Source organism: Oncorhynchus mykiss, chromosome 16, assembly GCF_057628025.1.
Source record: "Oncorhynchus mykiss isolate SJ-2025 chromosome 16, ASM5762802v1, whole genome shotgun sequence".
Taxonomy (NCBI): Eukaryota; Metazoa; Chordata; class Actinopteri; order Salmoniformes; family Salmonidae; genus Oncorhynchus; species Oncorhynchus mykiss.
The window spans coordinates 4277633-4300265 of record NC_143037.1 but is presented as its reverse complement, the minus strand read 5'-3'; the positions used below and the strand labels follow the sequence as shown (position 1 = coordinate 4300265).

General features: G+C 40.9%; 1 protein-coding gene across 2 annotated transcripts; it reads left to right on the top strand.

Annotated features, from left to right (window-relative positions):
• The first annotated feature begins 253 nt into the window (after positions 1–253).
• Positions 254–16754, top strand: LOC110491216 (microfibril-associated glycoprotein 4). 2 transcript variants are annotated; one of them, XM_036945988.2, is made up of 6 exons: positions 254–487; positions 1949–2004; positions 2146–2337; positions 13194–13290; positions 13445–13612; positions 13992–16754. In XM_036945988.2, the coding sequence occupies exons 2-6, from the start codon at positions 1999–2001 to the stop codon at positions 14240–14242; spliced, it is 714 nt and encodes a 237-aa protein (XP_036801883.2). In that variant the 5' UTR covers positions 254–487; positions 1949–1998; the 3' UTR covers positions 14243–16754. The 2 variants fall into 2 exon arrangements, with proteins under 2 accessions (XP_036801883.2, XP_036801885.2); XM_036945990.2 differs by having other exon boundaries at positions 301–487; positions 1964–2004.
• Positions 16755–22633: the final 5879 nt, after the last annotated feature.

Sequence of the window (22633 nt, the reverse complement as noted above, 5' to 3'; positions counted from 1 at the left end):
TGAACCTAAATCCAATGACAGGGTGACATTTTTGGGTTGATTTCATATTGAATTCACGAAACCTGACAACTCAACCAAATGTAAATCAAACTAGACTTTGAACTGGCGTCTGTGCCCAGTGGGATGTTTACAGACAAGAGTGATTCCAGGAATGATTAGTTATCTTTATTAAAGAGGCGTGTACCAGGTAATGTACTGAGTGTTGCAATGAGCTCTGGTTGTCTTTATAAAGTAATGTACTAAGTGTTGCAATGAGCTCTGGTTGTCTTTATAAAAGAGGTGTGGACCAGGTAATGTACTGAGTGTTGCAATGAGCTCTGGTTGTCTTTATAAAGTAATGTACTAAGTGTTGCAATGAGCTCTGGTTGTCTTTATAAAAGAGGTGTGGACCAGGTAATGTACTGAGTGTTGCAATGAACTCTGGTTGTCTTTATAAAAGAGGTGTGCCTCTTCGTGGGTCAGACATCTTGCTCAGTCACTCATACAGGTAAGCTCATACACTCACTCATTTTCTTCTTTCTTTCTGCTTCGGGATCGGTGAGCTAACTGTAGGCTAATGCGATTAGCATGAGGTTGAGCTAACTGTAGGCTAATGCGATTAGCATGAGGTTGAGCTAACTGTAGGCTAATGCGATTAGCATGAGGTTGAGCTAACTGTAGGCTAATGCGATTAGCATGAGGTTGAGCTAACTGTAGGCTAATGCGATTAGCATGAGGTTGAGCTAACTGTAGGCTAATGTGATTAGCATGAGGTTGAGCTAACTGTAGGCTAATGTGATTAGCATGAGGTTGAGCTAACTGTAGGCTAATGTGATTAGCATGAGGTTGAGCTAACTGTAGGCTAATGCGATTAGCATGAGGTTGAGCTAACTGTAGGCTAATGCGATTAGCATGAGGTTGTAAGTAACAAGTATATTTCCCAGGACATAGACATATCTGATATTGGCAGAAAGCTTAAATTCTTGTTAATTTAACTGCACTGTCCACTGTCATAAACAAATTTGGCACATTTGGGCAGTCTTGATACAATATTTTGAACAGAAATACAATGGTTCATTGGATCAGTCTAAAACTTTGCACATACACTGCTGTCATCTAGTGGCCAAAATTTAAATTGCATCTGGGCTGGAATAATACATTGTGGCCTTTCTCTTGCATTTCAAAGATGACGGTACAAAATAAATACAAAATAACTTGTTTTTTTTCTTTGTATTCTTTTTTACCAGATCTATTGTGTTGTATTATCCTACACTCCCTTCACATTTCCACAAACTTCAGTATTTACTTTCAAATGGTACCAATGCATATCCTGTTCCAGCCCAGGCGACAATTTAGATTTTGGCCACTAGATGGCAGCAGTGTATGTGCAAAGTTCTACACTGATCCAATGAACCATTGCATTTCTGTTCGAAATGTTGTATCAAGACTGCCCAAATATGCCTAATTTGTTTATTAATAACTTTTCATGTTGAAAACTGTGCACTCTCCTCAAACAATAGCATGATATTATTTCACTGTAATAGCTACTGTAAATTAGACAGTGCAGTTAGATTAACAAGAATGTAAGATTTCTGCCAATATCAGATTTGTCTATGTCCTGGGAATTTTTCTTGTTACTTACAACCTCAGGCTAATCGCATTAGCCTATGCTTGCTCAACCGTCCCGCAGGGGACCAACCAATCCTGAATATTTTTTTATAAAATACGTTATATAACAGCACATTCGATATAGGGTACCGGTCCAGTATACTTATTTGTACCTAATGAACATGATACGATTGTTTTGCTCAGGGGAAAAGTCATTCTAGGGGGTCGGAAATGGGTGGTTTAATCCTATGGCACAACCTTAACTATTTAACCAATAGTAGCTTTGACCTGAAGAATACTGTTGTAAATATCCTTCACATCCATTCAACTTACTCTTTTTTTTTTGTCAAATTTTTTTTAGTAAACTATACAAAAGTTTCCTTCAAAGGCAAACGGACATCTATCTCAACAATGATGGTAGGTGTTAATAAGCCATTATTAGAATAAGCAGAAAACATTCGTAGACACTAATGTGAATATGAAATATGTATCTTTACTGAACCATCATGAGACAGTATTTACATTAAAACTGTTATATCCATCTACCCTGTTGTGCAGTTCAGCTTGATGCTGGTTCTGCTGGTCCCCGTGGCGGTACAGTCCTCTCTGCATCCAGTGGACTGTAACGAGGTGTACCAATCAGGTTCTGGACAGAATGGGGTTTACACTATTTATCCTGCAGGATCCACCTCACCTGTCCAGGTGTTCTGTGAGATGGCGATGGACAGTGCATTTTCAGGAAAGTGGACGGTCAGTATCCAATATTTCTACCAATATTTAAATACACGTATGTATTTACTTGTGTTTTTTCAATAACACTGTTAGCAATAGCTGTACGTTTGTACGGTAATTCTACTGTAAATTAACTTACTTACGATTACATTTACATTTATGACACAAACTGTTAAAAAAAGTACCAGTCATTTTACAGTAAGTTACTGGCTATTGAGTTGCAGTAAAAATACAGTAATATGTTTTTACATTTAAACTGTATTTTTGTTCAGTAAATATACAACAACTAACTGTATTTTTACAGCTAAATGTAAGGTGTTATAGCTGTAAAATGACAGTATGCTGCTCGATTCAGAAATAGTTTTACATCCCTGTTAGTGAGCATTTCTCCTTTGCCAAGATAATCCATCCATCTGACAGGTGTGGCATATCAAGAAGCTGATTAAACAGCACGATCTTTATACAAGTGCACCTTGTGCTAGGGACAATAAAAGGCCACTCAAAAATATGCAGTTTTGTCACAACACAATGCCACAGATATCTCAACTTTTGATGGAGCGCGCAATTGACATGCAGGAATGTCCTCCAGAGCTGTTGCCAGAGAATTGAATGTTAATTTCTCTACCATAAGCCGCCTCCAATGTAGTTTTAGAGAATTTGGCAGTGCGGCCTCACAAACACGTGTATGGCGCCGTGGGCGAGCAGTTTGTTGATGCCAGCGTTGTGAACAGAGTGACCCATGGTGGTGGTGGGGTTATGGTATGGGTAGGCATACTCTATGGACAATGAACACAATTGCATTTCATCAATGGCGATTTGACTGCATAGAGATACAATGATGAGATCCTGAGTCCCATCGTGAGGCCCATTTTTTTCAAGGTATCTGTGACCAACAGATGCATATCTGTATTCCCAGTCATGTTAAATCCATAGATTAGGACCTAATGAGTTCATTTCAATTGACTGATTTCCTTATATGAACTGTAACTAGGTAACATGTTCGAAATTGTTGCGTGTTGCGTATATATTTTTTTGCTCAGTATAAATGTAATATTTAATGTAATTTTACTGTAATTGTACAGCAACTCAGTAGTCTGTAAATTCTTGAAATTTTACAGGATAACAATTACAGTAAAATGTAATACAATTATTTACTGTAGGCACACTTGGGACTCAACCTCACCTGGGTTTGGACTCATAACCTCTTGGTTGCCAGTGACCTGAATGTCTTGCTATGCAGGGTAGATCTGCGGGCTTGACAAAGGTTGGTTCACAGATTTAATGGCAATAATACATTTCTGCACTGAGGTAAATAGCAGTGCTCAAGGAGTCCCCCGCCAGTACATCACCATCATCCATCTACATTTCAAATCGCCAGGGAACAACATGGGAACAACATGGGAACAACATGGGAACAACATGGGAACAACATGGGAACAACATGGGAACAACATGGGAACAACATGGGAACAACATGGGTACAACATGGGAACAACATGGGAACAACATGGGAACAACATGGGAACAACATGGGAACAACCCTAACAGAACCCTTATTTTTGGGAGTGTGTTGATATTCAGTGCCTTCGCAAAGTATTCAGACCCATTGACATTGTTTTGTTCGGTTACAGCCTTATTCTAAAATGGATTAAATCGTTTTTTTTTTTAAAATTCCTTATCAATCTACACACCCCATAATGACAAAGCAAAAACATATATATTTATTTTTACATTTTTTTTTTACATTGCTAATTTATTACAAATAATAACAGAAATATCACATTTACATAAGTATTCAGGCTCTTCTTCTTTAGAATCAGTATTTGTATTTTTGCTGTTGTTTATGTATTTATTTGATATTTTTTAGGGGTATTATTGACTATTTGTATTAAGTGTTGGAGCTCTGGAGGGTGACGAGGTAATAACTTGGCTGGAACAGCTGGGGGGGTCCCTGAGGAGAGAACTGAGACCCTCTGGGATAGCTGGGGGGGTCCCTGAGGAGAGAACTGAGACCCTCTGGGATAGCTGGGGGGGTCCCTGAGGAGAGAACTGAGACCCTCTGGGATAGCTGGGGGGGTCCCTGAGGAGAGAACTGAGACCCTCTGGGATAGCTGGGGGGGTCCCTGAGGAGAGAACTGAGACCCACTGACTTAGTCAACGGTTCTCAAACGACACAAGACCATAATGTGAGTCTTTCACAACACACTACTACACTACTACACTACTACTGGCCGTAGTCATATACAGAGAGCTCCAAAAGTATTGGGACATATTGTTAGTTGTTTTGGCTCTGTACTCCAGCACTTTGGATTGGAAATGACGCAATGACAAAAGTGCAGGACTGTCAGCTTTAATTCGAGGGGATTTTCATCCATATCAGGTGAACCGTTTTACATAGTACCCCCCCATTTCAGGGACCCAAAGGTTTTGGGATACATTCACTGAAATGTGTATTCAAGTAGTAAAACAGTAAGTATTCGCACCCATATTCCTAGTACACAATGACCTCAAACACGCTTGTGATGTCACCACGTTGTTGGATGCATTTGGTGTTGGTTGTGTTTTTCAGATTATTTTGTGACCAATAGAAATTATTGGTAATGTATTGTGTCATTTTTGGAGTCACTTTTATTGTAAGTAACACTTCTACATTAATGTGGATTCTACCGTGATTTAAGGTTCATTCGGAATTTGAATAATGATGAGTGAGAACGTAACAGACGCACAAATATCATATCCCCAAGACATGCTAACATCCCCTGTTATTGTAATGGTGAGAGGTTAGCATGTCTTGGGGGTATGATATAAAATGCTAACATCCCCTGTTATTGTAATGGTGAGAGGTTAGCATGTCTTGGGGGTATGATGTTTGTGCATCTGTTACTCCCTAGACATGCTAACATCCCCTGTTATTGTAATGGGGAGAGATTAGCATGTCTTGGGGGTATGATATTTGTGCGTGTTACCCCCTAGACATGCTAACATCCCCTGTTATTGTAATGGTGAGAGGTTAGCATGTCTTGGGGGTATGATATTTGTGCGTCTGTTACCCCCTAGACATGCTAACATCCCCTGTTATTGTAATGGTGAGAGGTTAGCATGTCTTGGGGGTATGATATTTGTGCGTCTGTTACCGCCTAGACATGCTAACATCCCCTGTTATTGTAATGGTGAGAGGTTAGCATGTCTTGGGGGTATGATATTTGTGCGTGTTACCCCCTAGACATGCTAACATCCCCTGTTATTGTAATGGTGAGAGGTTAGCATGTCTTGGGGGTATGATATTTGTGCGTCTGTTACCCCCTAGACATGCTAATATCCCCTGTTATTGTAATGGTGAGACGTTAGCATGTCTTGGGGGTATGATATTTGTGCGTGTTACCCCCTAGACATGCTAACATCCCCTGTTATTGTAATGGTGAGAGGTTAGCATGTCTTGGGGGTATGATATTTGTGCGTCTGTTACCCCCTAGACATGCTAACATCCCCTGTTATTGTAATGGTGAGAGGTTAGCATGTCTTGGGGGTATGATATTTGTGCGTGTTACCCCCTAGACATGCTAACATCCCCTGTTATTGTAATGGTGAGAGGTTAGCATGTCTTGGGGGTATGATATTTGTGCGTCTGTTACCCCCTAGACATGCTAACATCCCCTGTTATTGTAATGGTGAGAGGTTAGCATGTCTTGGGGGTATGATATTTGTGCGTGTTACCCCCTAGACATGCTAACATCCCCTGTTATTGTAATGATGAGAGGTTAGCATGTCTTGGGGGTATGATATTTGTGCGTCTGTTACCCCCTAGACATGCTAACATCCCCTGTTATTGTAATGGTGAGAGGTTAGCATGTCTTGGGGGTATGATATTTGTGCGTGTTACCCCCTAGACATGCTAACATCCCCTGTTATTGTAATGATGAGAGGTTAGCATGTCTTGGGGGTATGATATTTGTGCGTGTTACCCCCTAGACATGCTAACATCCCCTGTTATTGTAATGGTGAGAGGTTAGCATGTCTTGGGGGTATGATATTTGTGCGTGTTACCCCCTAGACATGCTAACATCCCCTGTTATTGTAATGGTGAGAGGTTAGCATGTCTTGGGGGTATGATATTTGTGCGTCTGTTACCCCCTAGACATGCTAATATCCCCTGTTATTGTAATGGTGAGAGTGAAGTTCGACTGATTAAATATGTTTTTATAGGAACGTTAAAATGACTTTCACGTTACCCATTTACTGATGACAAAATGCCTTTTAAACTTCAAGCACAGTAAAAAGTGTCTATGACTTTAATACAATGATTTTATTGATAGAAGTGGAGAAAAAGGTGCTTGCGCATTGATAGGCACACCAACGACGGCATTAACGATAAGTGGGATATGACGATAAGTAATAAAATAAAGATGACTCTATTTCACACCGTGGCCTGTTGACGTGCACGCGCAGTTACGAAACCGCTAGAGTTTGCTTCATGCGGACGAGCAATATCTATCGGCTTAGTACAGATGAAGCCTGAGCTGGAATGTGAAGCTAACTGAAGCTGGCTAGCTTTAGAAAACCCTGACTAGATCTAGCTTCAATCCTAGTATATCCATCACGTGGCATAGCAGGATATTCAGGTCTCTGGTAACCAAGAGGTTTCCAGTCCAACTTCCAGGTGTGGTTGAGTCCCAAGTGTATTCCTAGTGAAGGAGTAGAGATTCTTCTGTCATACTTATCCTGTAAAAATTTACAATAACTTACGCATTGTCATCATTTACAAGCGTGTACTGTAATCAGAATACAGCAGCATACTGTCATTTTATATTAATTCAGATACAGAAAAAAATACAGTAAGTTGTTGTATATTTACTGTGTTTTTACTGCAACTTTTAGCAAAGTTCATAAATGTGTTCTTGGTAAAAAAGACTGTGGCCAATCGCTACCATTAACACACCTGGTGGTGTAGCATAAAACTCAGGTCACTGGCAGCCAAGAGGTCATGAGTTCATATCCCAAGAGAGGTTGAGTCCCAAGTCATCTGAATACAGCAGCATACTGTCACTTTACAGCAGTAATACCATTATTCAGCAGCAATAATACAGTTACTTGTTGTATTTTCACTTCAACCAGTAGCTGGTAGTGTAGCGTAAAATTACAGGATTGTTTTACAGTGTAGTTTTTCCTGACAAAACCAGCACCAGGACATAGACACAGTGTAATTGAACCAGGACCAGACCATAGACACAGTGTAGTTGAACCAGGACCAGACCATAGACACAGTGTAGTTGAACCAGGACCAGACCATAGACACAGTGTAGTTGAACCAGGACATAGACACAGTGTAGTTGAACCAGGACCAGACCATAGACACAGTGTAGTTGAACCAGGACCAGACCATAGACACAGTGTAGTTGAACCAGGACATAGACACAGTGTAGTTGAACCAGGATATAGACACAGTGTAGTTGAACCAGGACATAGACACAGTGTAGTTGAACCAGGACATAGACACAGTGTAGTTGAACCAGGACATAGACACAGTGTAGTTGAACCAGGACATAGACACAGTGTAGTTGAACCAGGACATAGACACAGTGTAGTTGAACCAGGATATAGACACAGTGTAGTTGAACCAGGACATAGACACAGTGTAGTTGAACCAGGACATAGACACAGTGTAGTTGAACCAGGATATAGACACAGTGTAGTTGAACCAGGACATAGACACAGTGTAGTTGAACCAGGACATAGACACAGTGTAGTTGAACCAGGACATAGACACAGTGTAGTTGAACCAGGACATAGACACAGTGTAGTTGAACCAGGATATAGACACAGTGTAGTTGAACCAGGATATAGACACAGTGTAGTTGAACCAGGATATAGACACAGTGTAGTTGAACCAGGACATAGACACAGTGTAGTTGAAGCAGGACATAGACACAGTGTAGTTGAAGCAGTACCAGGACATAGACACAGTGTAGTTGAAGCAGGACATAGACACAGTGTAGTTGAACCAGGATATAGACACAGTGTAGTTGAACAGGACATAGACACAGTGTAGTTGAACCAGGACATAGACACGGTGTAGTTGAACCAGTACCAGACCATAGACACAGTGTAGTTGAAGCAGGATATAGACACAGTGTAGTTGAACCAGGACATAGACACAGTGTAGTTGAACCAGATTATAGACACAGTGTAGTTGAACCAGGACATAGACACAGTGTAGTTGAACCAGGATATAGACACAGTGTAGTTGAACCAGGATATAGACACAGTGTAGTTGAACCAGGATATAGACACAGTGTAGTTGAACCAGGACATAGACACAGTGTAGTTGAAGCAGGACATAGACACAGTGTAGTTGAAGCAGTACCAGGACATAGACACAGTGTAGTTGAAGCAGGACATAGACACAGTGTAGTTGAACCAGGATATAGACACAGTGTAGTTGAACAGGACATATACACAGTGTAGTTGAACCAGGACATAGACACGGTGTAGTTGAACCAGTACCAGACCATAGACACAGTGTAGTTGAAGCAGGACATAGACACAGTGTAGTTGAACCAGGATATAGATACAGTGTAGTTGAACCAGGACATAGACACAGTGTAGTTGAACCAGGATATAGACACAGTGTAGTTGAACCAGGATATAGACACAGTGTAGTTGAACCAGGACATAGACACAGTGTAGTTGAAGCAGGACATAGACACAGTGTAGTTGAACCAGGACATAGACACAGTGTAGTTGAACAGGACATAGACACAGTGTAGTTGAAGCAGGACATAGACACAGTGTAGTTGAACCAGGACATAGACACAGTGTAGTTGAAGCAGTACCAGGACATAGACACAGTGTAGTTGAACCAGGACATAGACACAGTGTAGTTGAACCAGGACATAGACACAGTGTAGTTGAACCAGGACATAGACACAGTGTAGTTGAAGCAGTACCAGGACATAGACACAGTGTAGTTGAACCAGGACATAGACACAGTGTAGTTGAACCAGGACATAGACACAGTGTAGTTGAAGCAGTACCAGGACATAGACACAGTGTAGTTGAACCAGGACATAGACACAGTGTAGTTGAACCAGGACATAGACACAGTGTAGTTGAAGCAGTACCAGGACATAGACACAGTGTAGTTGAACCAGGACATAGACACAGTGTAGTTGAACCAGGACATAGACACAGTGTAGTTGAAGCAGTACCAGGACATAGACACAGTGTAGTTGAACCAGGACATAGACACAGTGTAGTTGAACCAGGACATAGACACAGTGTAGTTGAACCAGGACATAGACACAGTGTAGTTGAAGCAGGACATAGACACAGTGTAGTTGAAGCAGTACCAGTACATAGACACAGTGTAGTTGAAGCAGGACATAGACACAGTGTAGTTGAACCAGGATATAGACACAGTGTAGTTGAACAGGACATAGACACAGTGTAGTTGAACCAGGACATAGACACGGTGTTGTTGAACCAGTACCAGACCATAGACACAGTGTAGTTGAAACAGGATATAGACACAGTGTAGTTGAACCAGGACATAGACACAGTGTAGTTGAACCAGATTATAGACACAGTGTAGTTGAACCAGGACATAGACACAGTGTAGTTGAACCAGGATATAGACACAGTGTAGTTGAACCAGGACATAGACACAGTGTAGTTGAACCAAGATATAGATACAGTGTAGTTGAACCAGGACATAGACACAGTGTAGTTGAACCAGGACATAGACACAGTGTAGTTGAACCAGGGTATAGACACAGTGTAGTTGAACCAGGACATAGACACAGTGTAGTTGAAGCAGGACATAGACACAGTGTAGTTGAACCAGGACATAGACACAGTGTAGTTGAACCAGGACATAGACACAGTGTAGTTGAACCAGGACAGAGACACAGTGTAGTTGAAGCAGGATATAGACACAGTGTAGTTGAAGCAGTACCAGGACATAGACACAGTGTAGTTGAACCAGGACATAGACACAGTGTAGTTGAACCAGGACATAGACACAGTGTAGTTGAACAGGACATAGACACAGTGTAGTTGAAGCAGGACATAGACACAGTGTAGTTGAACCAGGACATAGACACAGTGTAGTTGAAGCAGTACCAGGACATAGACACAGTGTAGTTGAAGCAGGACATAGACACAGTGTAGTTGAACCAGGATATAGACACAGTGTAGTTGAACAGGACATAGACACAGTGTAGTTGAACCAGGACATAGACACGGTGTAGTTGAACCAGTACCAGACCATAGACACAGTGTAGTTGAAGCAGGATATAGACACAGTGTAGTTGAACCAGGACATAGACACAGTGTAGTTGAACCAGATTATAGACACAGTGTAGTTGAACCAGGACATAGACACAGTGTAGTTGAACCAGGATATAGACACAGTGTAGTTGAACCAGGACATAGACACAGTGTAGTTGAACCAGGATATAGATACAGTGTAGTTGAACCAGGACATAGACACAGTGTAGTTGAACCAGGACATAGACACAGTGTAGTTGAACCAGGACATAGACACAGTGTAGTTGAACCAGGACATAGACACAGTGTAGTTGAACCAGGACATAGACACAGTGTAGTTGAACCAGGACATAGACACAGTGTAGTTGAACCAGGACATAGACACAGTGTAGTTGAACCAGGACATAGACACAGTGTAGTTGAAGCAGGACATAGACACAGTGTAGTTGAAGCAGTACCAGGACATAGACACAGTGTAGTTGAACCAGGACATAGACACAGTGTAGTTGAACCAGGAAATAGACACAGTGTAGTTGAACAGGACATAGACACAGTGTAGTTGAAGCAGGACATAGACACAGTGTAGTTGAACCAGGACATAGACACAGTGTAGTTGAAGCAGTACCAGGACATAGACACAGTGTAGTTGAACCAGGACATAGACACAGTGTAGTTGAACCAGGACATAGACACAGTGTAGTTGAAGCAGTACCAGGACATAGACACAGTGTAGTTGAACCAGGACATAGACACAGTGTAGTTGAACCAGGACATAGACACAGTGTAGTTGAACCAGGACATAGACACAGTGTAGGTGAAGCAGCACCAGGACATAGACACAGTGTAGTTGAACCAGGACATAGACACAGTGTAGTTGAACCAGGACATAGACACAGTGTAGTTGAACCAGGACATAGACACAGTGTAGTTGAACCAGGACATAGACACAGTGTAGTTGAACCAGGACATAGACACAGTGTAGTTGAAGCAGGACATAGACACAGTGTAGTTGAACCAGGACATAGACACAGTGTAGTTGAAGCAGTACCAGGACATAGACACAGTGTAGTTGAACCAGGACATAGACACAGTGTAGTTGAACCAGGATATAGACACAGTGTAGTTGAACCAGGACATAGACACAGTGTAGTTGAACCAGGACGTAGACACAGTGTAGTTGAAGCAGGACATAGACACATTGTAGTTGAACCAGGATATAGACACAGTGTAGTTGAACCAGGACATAGACACAGTGTAGTTGAACCAGGACATAGACACAGTGTAGTTGAACCAGGACATAGACACAGTGTAGTTGAACCAGGACATAGACACAGTGTAGTTGAAGCAGTACCAGGACATATACACAGTGTAGTTGAACCAGGACATAGACACAGTGTAGTTGAACCAGGATATAGACACAGTGTAGTTGAACCAGGACATAGACACAGTGTAGTTGAACCAGGATACAGACACAGTGTAGTTGAACCAGGACATAGACACAGTGTAGTTGAACCAGGACATAGACACAGTGTAGTTGAACCAGGACATAGACACAGTGTAGTTGAACCAGGACATAGACACAGTGTAGTTGAACCAGGACATAGACACAGTGTAGTTGAACCAGTACATAGACACAGTGTAGTTGAACCAGGACATAGACACAGTGTAGTTGAAGCAGGACATAGACACAGTGTAGTTGAACCAGGACATAGACACAGTGTAGTTGAAGCAGTACCAGGACATAGACACAGTGTAGTTGAACCAGGACATAGACACAGTGTAGTTGAACCAGGATATAGACACAGTGTAGTTGAACCAGGACATAGACACAGTGTAGTTGAACCAGGACATAGACACAGTGTAGTTGAAGCAGGACATAGACACAGTGTAGTTGAACCAGGATATAGACACAGTGTAGTTGAACCAGGACATAGACACAGTGTAGTTGAACCAGGACATAGACACAGTGTAGTTGAACCAGGACATAGACACAGTGTAGTTGAAGCAGTACCAGGACATATACACAGTGTAGTTGAACCAGGACATAGACACAGTGTAGTTGAACCAGGATATAGACACAGTGTATTTGAACCAGGACATAGACACAGTGTAGTTGAACCAGGACATAGACACAGTGTAGTTGAACCAGGACATAGACACAGTGTAGTTGAACCAGGACATAGACACAGTGTAGTTGAACCAGGACATAGACACAGTGTAGTTGAACCAGGACATAGACACAGTGTAGTTGAACCAGGACATAGACACAGTGTAGTTGAACCAGGACATAGACACAGTGTAGTTGAACCAGGACATAGACACAGTGTAGTTGAACCAGGACATAGACACAGTGTAGTTGAACCAGGACATAGACACAGTGCAGTTGAACCAGGACATATACACAGTGTAGTTGAACCAGGACATAGACACAGTGTAGTTGAACCAGGACATAGACACAGTGTAGTTGAACCAGGACATAGACACAGTGTAGTTGAACCAGGACATAGACCAGACCACAGTGTTGTTCACGTGTTTACTTTTTCTTCCTTCTTTACACATAAGAACCAATTTCCAGTCAGTAAATTAAACAATATCTCTCTCTTAATCAGGTGATTCAGAACAGACAGGATGGATCAGTGAACTTCCACAGGAAGTGGAATGAGTACAAGAGTGGGTTTGGGAGCGCAGCTGGAGAGTACTGGCTGGGTAAGAACTGATTAAATGTCTAGCCTCCGGAACATTCTCCTCTTAGAACCCTGTTCGGCAAATGAGCTCATCCTGTTTGTCCTAATGCATGTAAGTTCATTTGTCGTTGTATTCCAACAACACGGTGTGCTTCTATGCCGGTACTATTCTCCAGGACTGGAGACGATGCATCTCCTGACTATGAAAAAGACCTATGAGCTGAGGGTGGACATGGAGGACTTTGAGGGGAATAAGGTCTATGCTCAGTACTCCACCTTCTCTGTTGGACCAGAGGCTGAAGGGTACCCTCTAAAACTGGGTTCATTCAAAGATGGAGGAGCAGGTGGGTGACAACTTATATTGTCCAACAAAAAAAAAACAATTCTAAGAAAAAGTTCCAAGAATATAGCACCAGACAATAGTACCAGAAACAAATTCTGAAGAAAAACAGTCCAAGAAAATCTGTCATTAAGGGTTCATAACTGAAGATTTGCCAGTGGAAGTATTATCATTAGGTTATCAAGTGTTGCTTTCCTTGTGTTGCTGGGCTGTGTACTTTGTTCTTATCCTCGGGAGATTCTATGACATCACAGTGGTCAGACATCTCTGTTCTTATCCTCAGGAGATTCTATGACTCATCACAGTTGTCAGAAATCTCTGTTCTTATCCTCAGGAGATTCTATGACATCACAGTGGTCAGACATCTCTGTTCTTATCCTCAGGAGATTCTATGACTCATCACAGTGGTCAGAAATTTACAACGTTAGATAAGGATCAGGACCTTAATGACAGCAACTGTGGCCAGATATACTACGGTGGATTTTGGTACAACAACTGCCATTGGACTAATCCCAATGGGATATACGCGTGGGGGGAGTCTGCCTACGGTGTTGGCATCAACTGGAGAACATGGAAAGGCTTCACATACTCCCTGAAAAGAATGACCATGAAGATCAGACCAGCCACTGGATAGAAGGGAAACACCTTAACTGTTAATTAAGCATCTCTATTTTCTAACAACATTTCTAAATCAACATTTTTAATAACAATGATTGCCATACAAAACATTTGTCCACCACTTGCACACATTACGTTTACCTGGGAGGGGGTGTCTTTATTTCTGAGTAAAGTTTGTGTTTGGGTCTTCGGGGGGTATCAGTGGGTGCTGCTTTGCCATAGCAACAGAAACCTGACTGCAGTGGGGATGATGTGACTCCTACTCATCCTCTAACTCTCTCTGTTTCCTACCCTAACCCACGGTCTGTTTCCTACCCTAACCCACAGTCTCTCTGTGTCATACCCTAACCAACTGTCTGTTTCCTACTCTAACTCACTGTCTCTCTGTTTCATACCCTAACCAACTGTCTGTTTCCTACCTTAACCCATTGTCTGTCTGTTTCATACCCTAACCAACTGTCTGTTTCCTACCCTAACTCACTGTCTATCTGTTTCATACCCTAACCCACTGTCTGTCTGTTTCATACCCTAACCAACTGTCTGTTTCCTACCCTAACTCACTGTCTATCTGTTTCATACCCTAACCAACTGTCTGTTTCATACCCTAACCCACGGTCTCTCTGTTTCCTACCCTAACCCACTGTCTGTCTGTTTCATACCCTAACACACAGTCTCTCTGTTTCCTACCCTAACCCACTGTCTGTCTGTTTCATACCCTAACCCACTGTCTGTCTGTTTCCTACCCTAACCGTCTGTTCCTACCCTAACCCACTGTCTGTTTCATACCCTAACCAACTGTCTGTTTCCTACCCTAACCCACTGTCTGTTACCTACCCTAACTAACTCTCTGTTACCTACCCTAACCCACTGTCTGTTACCTACCCTAACCAACTCTCTGTTTCCTACCCTAACCAACTCTCTGTTTCCTACCCTAACCCACTGTCTGTTTCCTACCCTAACCAACTCTCTGTTTCCTACCCTAACCAACTCTCTGTTTCCTACCCTAACCAACTCTCTGTTTCCTACCCTAACCAACTCTCTGTTTCCTACCCTAACCAACTCTCTGTTACCTACCCTAACCCAGTCACTGCTCATCCATATATTTTATACTTATATATTCTCATTCCATTCCTTTACTAGATTGTATGTTTTAGGTTTTGTTGTGGAATTGTTAGATATTACCTGTTAGATACTGCTGCACTGTTGGATCTAGAAACAAACATTTCACTACACTCACAATAACATCTGCTAACCATGTGTATATGAACCAATAACATCTGCTAACCATGTGTATATGACCAATAACATCTGCTAACCATGTGTAGATGAACCAATAACATCTGATAACCATGTGAATGTGACCAGTAACATCTGCTAACCATGTGTATATGAACCAATAACATCTGAGAACCATGTGTATGTGACCAATAACATCTGCTAACCATGTGTAGATGAACCAATAACATCTGCTAACCATGTGTATATGAACCAATAACATCTGCTAACCATGTGTATATGACCAATAACATCTGCTAACCATGTGTAGATGAACCAATAACATCTGATAACCATGTGAATGTGACCAGTAACATCTGCTAACCATGTGTATATGAACCAGTAACATCTGATAACCATGTGTATATGACCAATAACATCTGCTAACCATGTGTATATGACCAATAACATCTGATAACCATGTGAATGTGACCAGTAACATCTGATAACCATGTGAATGTGACCAGTAACATCTGCTAACCATGTGTATATGACCAATAACATCTGATAACCATGTGAATGTGACCAGTAACATCTGCTAACCATGTGTATATGAACCAATAACATCTGAGAACCATGTGTATATGACCAATAACATCTGCTAACCATGTGTATATGACCAATAACATCTGATAACCATGTGAATGTGACCAGTAACATCTGATAACCATGTGAATGTGACCAGTAACATCTGCTAACCATGTGTATATGAACCAGTAACATCTGATAACCATGTGTATATGACCAGTAACATCTGATAACCATGTGTATATGAACCAGTAACATCTGATAACCATGTGAATGTGACCAGTAACATCTGATAACCATGTGTATATGAACCAATAACATCTGAGAACCATGTGAATATGACCATTAACATCTGATAACCATGTGTATATGAACCAATAACATCTGAGAACCATGTGAATATGACCATTAACATCTGATAACCATGTGTATATGAACCAATAACATCTGAGAACCATGTGTATATGAACCAATAACATCTGAGAACCATGTGAATGTGACCAATAACATCTGATAACCATGTGTATATGACCAGTAACATCTGATAACCATGTGTATGTGACCAATAACATCTGATAACCTATATACAGTTGTATATAGTCAACATTTCACTTTTCTTAAATCATTTCTCTATTTCTTCTCAAATCAGTTTAAAATGAAAAACATTCCAGACTTTGTTGTGTTATTAGAGTTTCAAATTTGAAAATAAAGACGAATGGACTAAATTATTGCCACCCCAGAGCTAGTACTTGGTTGCCAAGGTAACTGCTGACAAACACTTCTGGGAGCCGTCAATGAGCTTCCTACACCTTTCTACAGTCAATTTGGTCCACTCTTCAGCGGTAACGTCTTCAAATTCTTCAAAGTTTAAGGGGTGTCCTTCACCAACTGCCGTTTTCAGATCTCACCATAGGTTCTAGTCGGAACAGAACAGTCCAAGTGTCCTTCAGTGAAAACCATTCCAGGGTGATTTTTTTGATGTGTGTTTGAGGTCGTTGTCCTCCTGGGAAGACACCTCCAACCTTCATTGGAGACTTAGTTTTTTTGGACACTGGGGTTGTCCAAACCCCTGATAATCGGCTGATATTTGTGATGCTTTGGGCACGTTCAAGGCTCCCTCCAGTACCAGAGGCAGCAAAACAACTCAACAGCCCCCCCCCCCCCCCCCCCATGTTTGACTGTAGGGAAGGTGTTCTTTTCAATAGTCTAAATGCTTATTTTTGGTGATCTGGAATCACAGTGTTGATCTGTATTGCCAAAAAGCTCTACTTTTGTTTCATTGGTCCACAGAATATTTTCCCAGAATTTAGTTTTTTTTTTTTTCAATCAGGCTTTCTTATGTCTCCTTCAGCAGTGGGGTCTTCCAATGTTTACCAACGACCAAAGAAAAATAACACCCTCCCTACAATCAAACTTGGAGGATGTTCGATTTGTCATGTTTTGAAATTGTAAACTTAAGTTTGAAAATCAAATAACAATGTGTGGAATTTTTTAAAATTTGTTTTATTTCTCCAACATATTTTAGAAGAAATAGGGAATTACAAAAGTTTGGGTTCGTTCGGAGAGGATGAGGAAGGGATGTGGTCAACAGTCAAGACACATACATATTCATATACATTTACATGAAAGTTATTGGTGTTTGTTGATATTGCATATTAAACCACTAACAATGGTAAGCCAAGCTTTTGGAAGGACCAGAACAGTACAGTAGCCTATTCTTGATCAAAGACTTGCTACTGTGTAAATCGATCAAGGGTTGACAAGCAGATCATTGGAAATTGGAGACGTGATAATAATTGTCACTGCAATAGCAATATTCTACCACTAGATGGGGTTATAACATTATTTTTTATTATTATTGCCGTTGTTATTATTATTGCTATTGTTAATATTACTAGAACTACACAGAGTTCGAACCTAATTCCTCTTGATCAGAAATTGCATTAAATGCTTCGTTTATTTATCTTGGAACAAAACAGTATTCAAGCATCAAAACATAACATAAAGGGGTTAGTTAGCCCAAACCCTTCAAGCATCACCAGGCGAGCAGGCACAACATAACATAAAGGGGTTAGTGTTAGCCCAAACCCTTCAAGCATCACCAGGCGAGCCAGCACAATAGAGTTCTAGAGAAAGCCAGCACAATAGAGTTCTAGAGAAAGCCAGCACAATAGAGATCTAGAGAGAGCCAGCACAATAGAGTTCTAGAGAGAGCCAGCACAATAGAGTTCTAGAGAGAGCCAGCACAATAGAGTTCTAGAGAGAGCCAGCACAATAGAGTTCTAGAGAGAGGTAGTGCTGTGCAAGGGTTGCTGTTTTCTCTGGCAAATGTAAAAATTCTCAATTAACCTACAACATACTTTCCATATGGTTTATTTTCCCTTTTTTGACGCGATCTCAACTCTATGTCGTTCTTGCTGTGACACAGTGAGGATGGCAAAGTTGTAGAACATTGACCTAGAGCGCATTATTGTTTTTACTGAAAAGCGCCACAAAGTGCTGCAAAGTCCTACATGTCAATTAGAGCTCACCTGTAAAAGATGATTCTCAATTAGGATGTAATATATATTTTGAAACTTAGCTACTTACTGTCTTATACCCTAATTATGAAATGTGAAGCGTTATTCTTAACATTATCACTATTACTGGTATAACATTTTAGAAAATTGGGTATTTCAAATGATTTGTAGATCTTGAATTTTATGTGCTGTGTTGAAACAGTATTTTACAGGATGTGTTGCTGATCCAAAGGTTGAACCAATAGAAACAGTATTTTACAGGATGTGTTGTTGATCCACAGGTTGAACCAATAGAAACAGTATTTTACAGGATGTGTTGTTGATCCACAGGTTGAACCAATAGAAACAGTATTTTACAGGATGTGTTGTTGATCCACAGGTTGAACCAATAGAAACAGTATTTTACAGGATGTGTTGCTGATCCACAGGTTGAACCAATAGAAACAGTATTTTACAGGATGTGTTGTTGATCCACAGGTTGAACCAATAGAAACAGTATTTTACAGGATGTGTTGATGATCCAAAGGTTGAACCAATAGAAACAGTATTTTACAGGATGTGTTGCTGATCTACCATTCCAGTGTTTTACTTGCTATATTGTATTTACTTTGCCACCACGGCCTTTTTTTTTGCCTTTACCTCCCTTATCTCACCTCATTTGCTCACATCGTATTTAGACTTGTTTATACTGTATTATTGACTGTATGTTTGTTTTATTCCATGTGTAACTCTGTGTCGTTGTATGTGTCAAACTGCTTTGCTTTATCTTGGCCAGGTCGCAATTGTAAATGAAAGCTTGTTCTCAACTTGCCTACCTGGTTAAATAAAGGTGTTCTCAACTAGCCTACCTGGTTAAATAAAGGTGTTCTCAACTGGCCTACCTGGTTAAATAAAGGTGTTCTCAACTAGCCTACCTGGTTAAATAAAGGTGTTCTCAACTAGCCTACCTGGTTAAATAAAGGTGTTCTCAACTAGCCTACCTGGTTAAATAAAGGTGTTCTCAACTAGCCTACCTGGTTAAATAAAGGTGTTCTCAACTGGCCTACCTGGTTAAATAAAGGTGTTCTCAACTAGCCTACCTGGTTAAATAAAGGTGTTCTCAACTAGCCTACCTGGTTAAATAAAGGTGTTCTCAACTAGCCTACCTGGTTAAATAAAGGTGTTCTCAACTAGCCTACCTGGTTAAATAAAGGTGTTCTCAACTAGCCTACCTGGTTAAATAAAGGTGTTCTCAACTGGCCTACCTGGTTAAATAAAGCTGTTCTCAACTAGCCTACCTGGTTAAATAAAGATGTTCTCAACTAGCCTACCTGGTTAAATAAAGGTGTTCTCAACTAGCCTACCTGGTTAAATAAAGGTGTTCTCAACTAGCCTACCTGGTTAAATAAAGGTGTTCTCAACTAGCCTACCTGGTTAAATAAAGGTGTTCTCAACTAGCCTACCTGGTTAAATAAAGGTGTTCTCAACTAGCCTACCTGGTTAAATAAAGGTGTTCTCAACTAGCCTACCTGGTTAAATAAAGGTGTTCTCAACTAGCCTACCTGGTTAAATAAAGGTGTTCTCAACTAGCCTACCTGGTTAAATAAAGGTGTTCTCAACTAGCCTACCTGGTTAAATAAAGGTGTTCTCAACTAGCCTACCTGGTTAAATAAAGGTGTTCTCAACTAGCCTACCTGGTTAAATAAAGGTGTTCTCAACTGGCCTACCTGGTTAAATAAAGGTGTTCAACTAGCCTACCTGGTTAAATAAAGGTGTTCTCAACTAGCCTACCTGGTTAAATAAAGGTGTTCTCAACTAGCCTACCTGGTTAAATAAAGGTGTTCTCAACTAGCCCACCTGGTTAAATAAAGGTGTTCTCAACTGGCCTACCTGGTTAAATAAAGGTGTTCTCAACTAGCCCACCTGGTTAAATAAAGGTGTTCTCAACTAGCCTACCTGGTTAAATAAAGGTGTTCTCAACTAGCCTACCTGGTTAAATAAAGGTGTTCTCAACTAGCCTACCTGGTTAAATAAAGGTGTTCTCAACTAGCCTACCTGGTTAAATAAAGGTGTTCTCAACTAGCCTACCTGGTTAAATAAAGGTGTTCTCAACTAGCCTACCTGGTTAAATAAAGGTGTTCTCAACTAGCCTACCTGGTTAAATAAAGGTGTTCTCAACTAGCCTACCTGGTTAAATAAAGGTGTTCTCAACTAGCCTACCTGGTTAAATAAAGGTGTTCTCAACTGGCCTACCTGGTTAAATAAAGGTGTTCAACTAGCCTACCTGGTTAAATAAAGGTGTTCTCAACTAGCCTACCTGGTTAAATAAAGGTGTTCTCAACTAGCCTACCTGGTTAAATAAAGGTGTTCTCAACTAGCCTACCTGGTTAAATAAAGGTGTTCTCAACTAGCCTACCTGGTTAAATAAAGGTGTTCTCAACTAGCCTACCTGGTTAAATAAAGGTGTTCTCAACTAGCCTACCTGGTTAAATAAAGGTGTTCTCAACTGGCCTACCTGGTTAAATAAAGGTGTTCAACTAGCCTACCTGGTTAAATAAAGGTGTTCTCAACTAGCCTACCTGGTTAAATAAAGGTGTTCTCAACTAGCCTACCTGGTTAAATAAAGGTGTTCTCAACTAGCCCACCTGGTTAAATAAAGGTGTTCTCAACTGGCCTACCTGGTTAAATAAAGGTGTTCTCAACTGGCCTACCTGGTTAAATAAAGGTGTTCAACTAGCCTACCTGGTTAAATAAAGGTGTTCTCAACTAGCCTACCTGGTTAAATAAAGGTGTTCTCAACTAGCCTACCTGGTTAAATAAAGGTGTTCTCAACTAGCCTACCTGGTTAAATAAAGGTGTTCTCAACTAGCCTACCTGGTTAAATAAAGGTGTTCTCAACTAGCCTACCTGGTTAAATAAAGGTGTTCTCAACTGGCCTACCTGGTTAAATAAAGGTGTTCAACTAGCCTACCTGGTTAAATAAAGGTGTTCTCAACTAGCCTACCTGGTTAAATAAAGGTGTTCTCAACTAGCCTACCTGGTTAAATAAAGGTGTTCTCAACTAGCCCACCTGGTTAAATAAAGGTGTTCTCAACTGGCCTACCTGGTTAAATAAAGGTGTTCTCAACTAGCCCACCTGGTTAAATAAAGGTGTTCTCAACTAGCCTACCTGGTTAAATAAAGGTGTTCTCAACTAGCCTGCCTGGTTAAATAAAGGTGTTCTCAACTAGCCCACCTGGTTAAATAAAGGTGTTCTCAACTAGCCTGCCTGGTTAAATAAAGGTGTTCTCAACTAGCCCACCTGGTTAAATAAAGGTGTTCTCAACTGGCCTACCTGGTTAAATAAAGGTGTTCTCAACTAGCCTACCTGGTTAAATAAAGGTGTTCTCAACTAGCCCACCTGGTTAAATAAAGGTGTTCTCAACTAGCCTACCTGGTTAAATAAAGGTGTTCTCAACTAGCCTACCTGGTTAAATAAAGGTGTTCTCAACTGGCCTACCTGGTTAAATAAAGGTGTTCTCAACTAGCCTACCTGGTTAAATAAAGGTGTTCTCAACTAGCCCACCTGGTTAAATAAAGGTGTTCTCAACTGGCCTACCTGGTTAAATAAAGGTGTTCTCAACTAGCCTACCTGGTTAAATAAAGGTGTTCTCAACTAGCCTACCTGGTTAAATAAAGGTGTTCTCAACTAGCCTACCTGGTTAAATAAAGGTGTTCTCAACTAGCCTACCTGGTTAAATAAAGGTGTTCTCAACTAGCCTACCTGGTTAAATAAAGGTGTTCTCAACGAGCCTACCTGGTTAAATAAAGGTGTTCTCAACTGGCCTACCTGGTTAAATAAAGGTGTTCTCAACTAGCCTACCTGGTTAAATAAAGGTGTTCTCAACTAGCCTACCTGGTTAAATAAAGGTGTTCTCAACTAGCCCACCTGGTTAAATAAAGGTGTTCTCAACTAGCCCACCTGGTTAAATAAAGGTGTTCTCAACTAGCCCACCTGGTTAAATAAAGGTGTTCTCAACTAGCCTACCTGGTTAAATAAAGGTGTTCTCAACTAGCCTACCTGGTTAAATGAAAGCTTGTTCTCAACTAGCCTACCTGGTTAAATA

Excerpts from the sequence above, each read along its gene's own strand:
- LOC110491216 (XM_036945988.2), top strand. Across the intron at positions 2,338-13,193 it reads CATTTTCAGGAAAGTGGACG|GTGATTCAGAACAGACAGGA; the intron begins GTCAGTATCCAA and ends TCTCTTAATCAG. Across the intron at positions 13,291-13,444 it reads AGCTGGAGAGTACTGGCTGG|GACTGGAGACGATGCATCTC; the intron begins GTAAGAACTGAT and ends ACTATTCTCCAG.